This window comes from Sinocyclocheilus grahami, unplaced genomic scaffold (genome assembly GCF_001515645.1).
Source record: "Sinocyclocheilus grahami isolate Dianchi unplaced genomic scaffold, SAMN03320097.WGS_v1.1 scaffold296.1, whole genome shotgun sequence".
NCBI classification, from domain to species: Eukaryota; Metazoa; Chordata; class Actinopteri; order Cypriniformes; family Cyprinidae; genus Sinocyclocheilus; species Sinocyclocheilus grahami.
Genome location: NW_015505475.1, coordinates 278352 through 288887, shown reverse-complemented (window position 1 = coordinate 288887; position 10536 = coordinate 278352). Strand labels below are relative to the sequence as shown.

At 35.3% G+C, this 10536-nt stretch overlaps 1 protein-coding gene across 2 annotated transcripts in view; it reads right to left on the bottom strand.

Annotated features, from left to right (window-relative positions):
• Nucleotides 1–10259, bottom strand: part of LOC107601009 (nuclear pore complex protein Nup50-like) — a 30737-nt gene extending 20478 nt beyond the window's left edge. The window contains exons 1-4 of one of the 2 annotated variants that reach the window (XM_016293028.1): nt 10116–10259; nt 9358–9436; nt 6723–6806; nt 6443–6635 (exon numbers count right to left, since the gene is read on the bottom strand). In XM_016293028.1, the coding sequence (XP_016148514.1) occupies nt 6443–6635; nt 6723–6806; nt 9358–9426 (346 nt within the window). In that variant the 5' untranslated portion in view covers nt 9427–9436; nt 10116–10259. The remainder of the gene's footprint in view (nt 1–6442; nt 6636–6722; nt 6807–9357; nt 9437–10115) is intronic. The other variant, XM_016293026.1, reaches the window with a different exon arrangement.
• Nucleotides 10260–10536: the final 277 nt, after the last annotated feature.

The window sequence follows — 10536 nt, the reverse complement described above, 5'->3', positions numbered from 1 at the left end:
TCCATGTTTAACACTTCTCATAGCTATGTGAAAATAAATGTATAATTGGAACAGTTCATTGCTGGAGCTGAGCTGAATGAGAGAGAGAGAGAGAGAGAGAGATGCAGAGCAGGGGGATGCGAGGAACAGGACTGAAAACCTCTGCTTTAGAACATTGATTTTTAAACTTGTGAATTCATTAGAATAGTTAGAAGACAGAATCATGATTCATATATGAATAGATTTTTACGTGCACCTCTAGTTTTCTCTTCCTCTTATCTAAAGCAGCGCAGCATGGCCCCGCCCCCTTTGCTGCCTTTTCCCGAGGGTGGGGTTTATCTGGGTTTGTTTTGTCACAAACCCGGGAAGTAACTTGTTGTAGTCCCTACCAGCCGTTTTTGTAGGCATTAAACTGCCAGTATTTTAAAAGACAACATCTCTGTTTGCATTGAACTTTCAGCTTCGTAACTTTGCAGATATTGTTTATGCTCAAACAGCAATATTAGACACTAACTAACGTTAATAAATTGAAATCGCAATGAACAACTCCTTTAATAAAATCAATTAATTGGAGATACTTTTGATTATAAATTTAATGGAACCATTAAAACGGAATCCAGAAAATAATGGAAAAAAGCATTTGGTAAAGATAAAACTGTAAAACTCAATTAATTAGACAGGCTTTTTGATTAATAAAATTTAATTTAACCATTAAAACAGAGTATAGAAAAATGAAAATGGGAAAAACTGAATTTGGAAATAAAACGGATTTCATAGGGCCCTATAATTATAATAATTTTTTTTGTGGTAATAAAAATAGATGTAAGTGAACATTAGCCTTTAAAATTACTTAAAATACATATATAATAGCAATGAGGCAATAATAATTAGTTCAAATAAAGTATCAAAATCAAGAAATCATATGGTTTCATTGAACAAAATTGTTAAAATACATACTGGATTATAAACAATAGAGCTAATGCACATTACGCATTACAACAAAGGTCTGCAGGGGGCGCCAACGGCCTGATGATTATTTTTACACATTGCTGTGCGATCTAATACTTGTTTAATATTGACCAAGCCCATTTAATTCAAATGTCCACTTAATCTTTAATATTTGGCCATTTCTTTAGGACAGAAATGCTATAGCCACAGTAATTTAATGAATATGTGGACATCAAAACGTGCAAACTCAAAATGAGGGTTTGAGTTTTATTTTGAAACCGCGATGTTTTCTCCTGTGTTTTGCGTAGATTTATAAATGATTTACCTTACAAATCTGATGAAATGGTGCACGATGCATTCCCAGATGAACATTATAATAAACCCAAACTGGAGTTTGAGACGCTCTACACATGTAAATGATAACAGTTCCTGTGGAACTACTGTGAATGGAGCCACTGTGTGATGCACGTACTTAACCTACACGCATGTAAATAATTTAAGTGCATATACTGTATTAGAATTGCATCTTATTTATTTAATTAAATCGTAGCGTTTGTGAATTCACAATTATGATTAATTATGATTTTTATATGGGTTTAATATATCATGCAGCCTTGGAAAACAGACTAATAATGAGTTTTTAGAATATTAGAATAATATAAACTAATAAACAGAATATTAGTGCTGTCCTCGACTAAGGATCTTTCTGGTCGACTAGTAGTCGTTCATTTTAAGCATTAGTCGACTAATCGCACGTTTATTAATAAACCATTTAAATCTTTATATTGAGCTTTTAATTGCCTACAAAGCCTAATAAGCGCTCAAGCACACACATAAAGCTTGCCACAGCGCACCGGCAGAAGCTATGATTATGAATGTGTCAAGGGGAAAAACTGAATTTGGAAATAAAACGGATTTCATAGGGCCCTATAATTATAATAATTTTTTTTGTGGTAATAAAAATAGATGTAAGTGAACATTAGCCTTTAAAATTACTTAAAATACATATATAATAGCAATGAGGCAATAATAATTAGTTCAAATAAAGTATCAAAATCAAGAAATCATATGGTTTCATTGAACAAAATTGTTAAAATACATACTGGATTATAAACAATAGAGCTAATGCACATTACGCATTACAACAAAGGTCTGCAGGGGGCGCCAACGGCCTGATGATTATTTTTACACATTGCTGTGCGATCTAATACTTGTTTAATATTGACCAAGCCCATTTAATTCAAATGTCCACTTAATCTTTAATATTTGGCCATTTCTTTAGGACAGAAATGCTATAGCCACAGTAATTTAATGAATATGTGGACATCAAAACGTGCAAACTCAAAATGAGGGTTTGAGTTTTATTTTGAAACCGCGATGTTTTCTCCTGTGTTTTGCGTAGATTTATAAATGATTTACCTTACAAATCTGATGAAATGGTGCACGATGCATTCCCAGATGAACATTATAATAAACCCAAACTGGAGTTTGAGACGCTCTACACATGTAAATGATAACAGTTCCTGTGGAACTACTGTGAATGGAGCCACTGTGTGATGCACGTACTTAACCTACACGCATGTAAATAATTTAAGTGCATATACTGTATTAGAATTGCATCTTATTTATTTAATTAAATCGTAGCGTTTGTGAATTCACAATTATGATTAATTATGATTTTTATATGGGTTTAATATATCATGCAGCCTTGGAAAACAGACTAATAATGAGTTTTTAGAATATTAGAATAATATAAACTAATAAACAGAATATTAGTGCTGTCCTCGACTAAGGATCTTTCTGGTCGACTAGTAGTCGTTCATTTTAAGCATTAGTCGACTAATCGCACGTTTATTAATAAACCATTTAAATCTTTATATTGAGCTTTTAATTGCCTACAAAGCCTAATAAGCGCTCAAGCACACACATAAAGCTTGCCACAGCGCACCGGCAGAAGCTATGATTATGAATGTGTCAAGGAAAACAGTAAGGAGGCTGCATTAACATTTTAATAATTCACTGATAAACAAGTGCTTTCTTTCTTTTGGTTTAAGAAAGTCCGCAGTAGTGATGCGCCTGTGTGCATGTTTCACACGGATTACATAATCTGAGAATATTTGTTTTCCATTTGAATTGGTTCATTTGAAAGTAGACATTTCACTCTCTATAGATATATTTTAATGTCTGCAAGGCAAAGATATACACAGAGTTTAGCGCTCGAGTTCACAGACCGAGATGGCAGAAAGCGCATCCTGTTTACTTTCATTATTTTACAAAAGCGCTTTTGTTGTTATTGCGAGTGCACACAAATAAACTTTACAGTCTTTACAGATTTGAAAGATGTATTACTCTTATCTGTATGACCAAAAATGACGGCGTAGCCTATTTTAAAAGCAAGTGAGCGCACCGGTGCCTCCATCTGTCCTGCAGTGAGCTACTGTTCAGCTTTCAAACAGACACTTGAATATAGCGCACATTTCTCTAGGTTAACATTAGATTGAGCGGCCATGTAAAGTTGCTAATACTTACATAATTCAGATAAGCCATATTTGTGGTGGATGATTGATAGGCGAGCGTTTTGATGTCCTGCCGGTTGTACTGTATTACCATAAATCAGCCGTTAACGATCTGCGTGACTTTGCCAATGTGGATTTTTTTTTCTGCGACTAAGCGACTAAAACTTTTGGTCGAGCAAGCCTCTTCTGGTCGACAAACGATTAGTCAACTATTAGGGGGCAGCCCTACAGAATATATACACAAACACATTTTTTGCAGCGAACTCAAATGCGGTGATCAAACACTTATAATGATGTGACAAACATAGGCTTATGAAGTGGAGGCAGGGTATTTAACAATTTACCAATAAACTTTATTATTCAAAATGAGTCTGACATCAGTGCACTTAACAGTAAAGTTCACTTATTATAAATAACTTCAAAAACACAAATAGAACAATATATATATATATATATATATATAAAACTTGAATTAACAAAAACAATGTAAATGTGTAGGGTAGTGTTGTCAAAAGACCCGGTATTTCGGTACCAAGTCGGTACTAAAAAAATGAAAACGTTATGGTACCAGGTTTTTTTAAGTACTGGTGGTACCGAGTACCCAGTCCTTGATGCTCTATCCGAAAGCTATCCTCTTCCTGTGTTTCCAAGTCCACGGTTTTCTTGCGGAATTGGGCTGCTTTAACACTGTTGCCGCGGGTTGTTTTTCATGTCCGCGGGTTGAAAAACGACCCCACATTAACGTGATATTTAGCCCCTGGAATGCGAATTTTACCAGGGGAACCCCGCCAAAACATGCGTATTTTATCCTCGGAATGTGATTTTTAACGGGGGACTTCCTCGAAACGCGATTGGGCAGGTTTTGTTGTGAAAACCTGGCAACCTCTTCTTAAAAGCAGTGGCGACTTCAAGAGGAGGAAACGCATCAAACTAACAAAACACCCCGATCAAGTTCAAGCAGGTAAATTTCAATTACATTTTTAATATTTAGAGCTTCTGTTATGAATATTATTCCATATTTTAATTTAAATTTCAGATTGAAATAAACATTGCCGTTAGCGTATACGTAGTTAATCGTTAGCATAAGCGCGGCTAACGCTAATATAATGAGCATTAGAATGAATTGTGCTCATTTTGTTCAAAATGATTTCTGTTAACTATTTCATGCTCCTATAACTTTTATCACTGTAAAAAACAGGAAGACAATGGTATTTACTATTTTTACACTCCAGAGGCTTTTAAATGATCTGTGTAACCAAAATATGCGTGTTCGAGAGTGTTAAATTATGGTTAACAGTGTTTATGTCATATAGTGTTTATGTCATATCAGTCCGTCAGAAAAAGTTTTTTTTTTGTTTGTTAGTTAGTTAGTTGTAATTCTTGGCTGAATATCTCTAGCAGGTTTTAAAAGCCCTTTAAAATTAAATATGAACAGTTTGGATAAAAGTACAGTCAATTTTTAGACTTTACTGTACAATGTTAGATCTAGTAACATCTTACAGTGAGTGAACAATATATTTTTAAAACATTCATTAATGTTTGTGAATGTTATTTAATACAAACACTTGATCATTCATGTTTGTTCATTGTGCATTAAATAATTTTAACAGATTGAACTTTGAAATTAACCCTAAGAAGAAGAATTGCCATATAACTATTGTTTATTGTTTCAACCACTCTCTCCGAAAACTGTACACCTTCTGTTCGGCTGGTGGATCAACATTCACAACATGATCGCTATCACCAGCACCATTATTTGTAACTTTAGGTGGTTCACAAAAGAAATCTGTAAGTGTTTCTTTTTTTATTTTCTCTCTTCTTCAGCCTTTTACATTCCCCATGGTAGTTAGCTCCCTGTCACCTGACAGTGTAAAGCACTGACTGGGTGATTGACAGCTAATATTAACCAATCTAAAATCTGCATTAAAGTTAAGAATGTAAAGATGAAGTTTAATTGGTTATGTAGCCTAACGTTTCATAGAACGGCAGACAGGTCACCGTATCAACACTCAGAAGGCACATACTCTGAACGTTTTTAGAGAAATGAAAACAGGTCGCACGACGACAACTATATGCACTCGCACAAATGCTCCCAAATATATTTTGAGGTCGCACAGATTAAATTTTGGGAGCATATGCGACCAAAATGTTCGCAATTTCGAGCCTTGATATGTTTAATTAAATAAGTTTTATAATTCATTATCTTCTTGTCAATCCACCAGTTCACATTTACAATTGCGTGTTTTCTGCGTAAAAATAAGGGTCGTTTTTGGCTTTGGTTTAAAAGAGCAGAGGGGCTTATTGAAAAATGCAAATTTATTCTCTGCCAGCAGGTGGCACTTTTTGCCAGGAATATAGCCGTTTCCCCGGTGACCGCAGTAAACAAAGCAGGGCAGCACCTGACTTTGAAACTTGCAGCGCTCATATTTAATTAAATAGCCTTTTGAAGTGTAAGCTATATCTCATTATAGATGTAAATATACATTTACATGTATATTTCGTTTTTTTCACTGGAGCACCACCCGAGTCTTCTCCTCCCATTTCTAATAGTGATCATTGTTTCTTTCCCACGGTACTCCCTGCACAGATATCAATAGCATCACTGGGCTGTAGGTTGCCAAGTTGAGGGGACAAATGGGTTGAAATTTGTATGTGTCGATCGTATGAGAAAGATGCGTTTCATACAAGCTCTGGCAACTGGACAACCTTGGAATTTGTTGTCGTGATTATTCATATAATGAGGTTTAGCCCATACATATTACAGGAGTTTTACCGGAAGCGAATGTAGCAAACACATAAAATACGCCCAGTGGGTTTTTTTTTAATGAAAGATTAAAAATACGGGAGAAATACGGGAAAATATTTAAACGGGATGATAGCAGGATAGAATGGTAAAATACGGTTCTAAAAAATTATTTCACTCAGATTTGACCAAAGGCAAAGTGTTTATTTTGGACCGTGGACTTACTACTCCCACCCAGTTCATGTAAAAGACTTACCACTGTTAGTTTTAGCAGATGTTGGAACATTAAAACCAGCAAAGGATGGGGCCACCGATGCTACGCTGCCATTGGTCAGGCTGGAGAGAGGTTTGAAACCAGCGCCATTACCGAAGCCAGAGAATGATGACGTCCCTGTGGTCTGGGTCAGAGAGAACCCCTTAAACGCTTTGAAAGCCCCTCCACTCTCTCCCTGTGACAAAACAACAAAACTCAACTATAAAACACCCTTGTTGGAACACATAACTGGATGTCTGCTGGGACACAAGAGACGTGTTACCTCTGCTCCTATGTTACGACGCTTGGCTTTCTTGATGGCGCGATTCTTCATCACATCGTCACTCGCAATTGAAAACATTCCTGCCTGAGACCACAAGATATTTTCAAACAAACAAAAAAAACTTTAATGGTTGAAATAATTAACTTTAAGATACTTTGGATAATAGTGGTTCAACGGATCACAAATCTCACGGTTTGGATCACATTATGGTTTTTGACCCACGGATCGGATCATTTTTCGGATCAGCAAGAAAAGAAAAATATTTCAATTTAACTTGCTTTCCATTTACTACTTAAAGCGAAGTACTTTTTTGATACCACAGCAAATACTACTAGATTAACTAAGAAAGTTTAAACATGATTAAAGAGACAAGAGAACATCCAGCAAAAATAAGAACAAATACACAAATTACAAGCATAGATAAATACATAATATGTTACAAATAAAATAAGGTTGGTAGTATTCAAATACAGAAATGTAATACCGTATTGGCTCGAATATAAGACGACCCTGATTATAAAACGACCCCCCCTTTTCCCAGATGTACCTTTTGGAAAAAAGCTTTTTAAAAACCAAATCTTGTTTTTTCTTAGTAAAACACATTTTGTCTTCAATTATTTTCATATTGCATATTTTTACTATTTAAATTTTTGTTTTTAAAGTATGTTGTCTTCAATTATTTTCATATTGCATATTTTTCCTATTTTATAAGTTAAATCTTACTGTAGTCTTCAAATCTGGGTACTGTCTTACGTTTTAAAATCACAAAGGGAGTTTGGTCCCATCAGGCTAACGTGACAGTCACGACTCATGCAGCTGTAAGGTTTTCTTTTTCCTTTGTTTTTACTCACGATCTTTACAACACGTATTTCATGGCACACTCGTTTTATGCGCATTTGGCGCCACCTATTGTTGTGGATGTATTATTGACATGTCAAAGTCTAGACCCTGAATATAAGACGACCACGTTTTTTCAGACGTATTACCAAGAAAAAAAACATTGTCTTATATATACGGTAATTAGGGAAAATAACACTGCACAGTGTTCACTATATAAATTAAATATAGATTTTTATTACCGCTTTTTTGTTGTTTGATGATCATTACTGACAGCAGCAGTATTTATAGGCCGCTGTCCCTTTAAGACCTGATGCACTGATCCGATATAATGATACACATCACATCCGATTTCTTTCTCAGATGTTTTCATTCACTTGAGACATAACTGACTGCGTTTACCTGAATGATTGTCGAGATAGGTATTTTGTCAATTTTATGTGTATGTGTCTGTTCAGAGGATTCAGAAGAGGATTCAGTTCGGTGTTTGCGCACCGTCTATAAATACTGCTGCTGTCAGTAATGATCATCAAACAACAAAAAAGCTGTGATAAAAATCTATATTTAATTTATACAGTGACACTGTGCAGTGTTATTTTCCTAATTACCGTATTAACCCGAATATAAGACGATGTTTTTTTCTTGGAAACACATCTGAAAAAACGCGGTGGTCTTATATTCAGGGTCTAGACTTTGACATGTCAATAATACATCCACAACAATAGGTGGCGCCAAATGCGCATAAAACGAGTGTGCCATGAAATACGTAATGTAATGCGTGTCGTAAAGATCGAGAGTAAAAACAAAGGAAAAAGAAAACCTTACAGCTGCATGAGTCGTGACTGTCACGTTAGCCTGATGGGACCAAACTCTCTTTGTGATTTTAAAACGTAAGACAGTACCCAGATTCGAAGACTACAGTAAGATTTAACTTCTACTGTTAATAAGATTTTGGTAAGCTACTATTAGATGGATAGCCTAAATGTCCTAATTCAGATGGGCTACCTGTTTTGTTTTTTTAATGGTTTAAAAGTGCATTTTTTTAAATGTGATTGTTGATACATTTTACCAGTTTTTACCATACTTGCAAAAAAATTTAAATAGGAAAAATATGCAATATGAAAATAATTGAAGACAAAATGTGTTTTACTGAGAAAAAACAAGATTTGGTTTTTAAAAAGCTTTTTTCCAAAAGGTACATCTGGGAAAAGGGGGGTGGTCTTATAATCAGGGTCATCTTATATTCGGGCCAATATGGTATTACATTTCTGTATTTGAATACTACCAACCTTATTTTATTTGTAACATATTGTGTATTTATCTATGCTTGTAATTTGTGTATTTGTTCTTATTTTTGCTGGATGTTCTCTTGTCTCTTTAATCATGTTTAAACTTTCTTAGTTAATCTAGTAGTATTTGCTGTGGTATCAAAAAGTACTTCGCTTTAAGTAATAAACGGAAAGCAAGTTAAATTGAAATATTTTTCTTTTCTTGCTGATCCGAAAAATCCGTGGGTCAAAAACCGGAATGTGATCCGAACCGTGAGATTTGTGATCCGTTGAACCACTATTATCCAAAGTATCTTAAAGTTAGCCAACCACGTGTTTATATCATGCATTTCTGAGAAAAAAGTCAGAATTGCGACTACTTTATAAAGTCAGAATTGTGAGATAAAAAGTCTCAATAATCTTTTTTTTTATTCAGTGGCAGAAACGGGCTTCCATAGAGAAGAGTGTTTCCACTGGGAATGTAAAGAGGCTTGACAGTTCAAGTGTGTAGATGCTGAAAAGTGTCACACCTCCTCGCCTTCATCTTCCTGATCCCAGTTCCTGTCCGTCAACTCTTTATCTGCAATCCGCTTGGCCATCACAGCTCAGCTGTCAAATACAAAGATGTCAATACAAATAAAATGGAGAAAGGCTAGATGACAACACGAAGTAAAGGAAACTTGTTTAACAAAATTTTTTTTTTCAGATGTTTGTTTTCTTTCACCACAGAAGTATACTCAAAGATTAGATTTATATCTTGGTTATCTTTGCTGGCCAGTTCTAGCTTGTGTAACTAGCTTTACGTGACGTAACGTTACACAAGCAGGACCAGTTCCTGGACTCATATTCAAATATCAACCGATTATAAGAAACCTGATTTAGTCTTCTGTTCTTGACCGTACTGTTAAAAACCCATTAGACATAAGACAACATTCAACCTTCATTATAATAACTAAAACTACCCAATAGTGTTAAAATAATTTTAGATGCTAACAACATGACTCGTTAATTAGGTCTGGATAACGCATTTCATTTGAATGACGTTACAGATTGCGCAAACTACCGGCAGATGAATATTAGACAGCTCAAACATAATTTTAATCGCTTAATTCCCTCAAATCGCATTATATTACATCCACAGTGTGTTTATCTATTAATACGGCACATTTATGTGAATATGATGCTTTTTAAATGTGCTCATAACGAGCCGGTTGTTGAGTAAATATGAATATGATGTAACACGGACCAGTGTGAAATAAACCACTATTTAATGAAGATCTACACATACCTCACACTGTCTCCCGCCAACGGTTCGCACCACACACACACAGTATCAAATGTTTGAATGATGACCGCGGGAATCTCGCTCATACAGCAGGCCGCGCGCTCACACCGCCATCTTACAAACGCGTCTCACAACTGCGCATGCGCACAGAGAAGCGGCACCCGCGCCTCACACTGCGCATGTGCAAAACACATCTGTGGGAAATGTAGTCTCTCAGTGAAGCATAGACGGTATGGAGTCGTGAAGAGAACGCAATGAATGTTTACATTTATTTAATAATAACTTTTAAGATAAATAACGTTGTTTTGTCTCCGCTTGTTACGTTTAAGTTATAATATTTGGTATTTTTATTATAGTCACGCTAAAAAGGTGCTGTAAGGGATAACACACATTAGAGTCACTATGTTTGTTAGGCTATAACTCA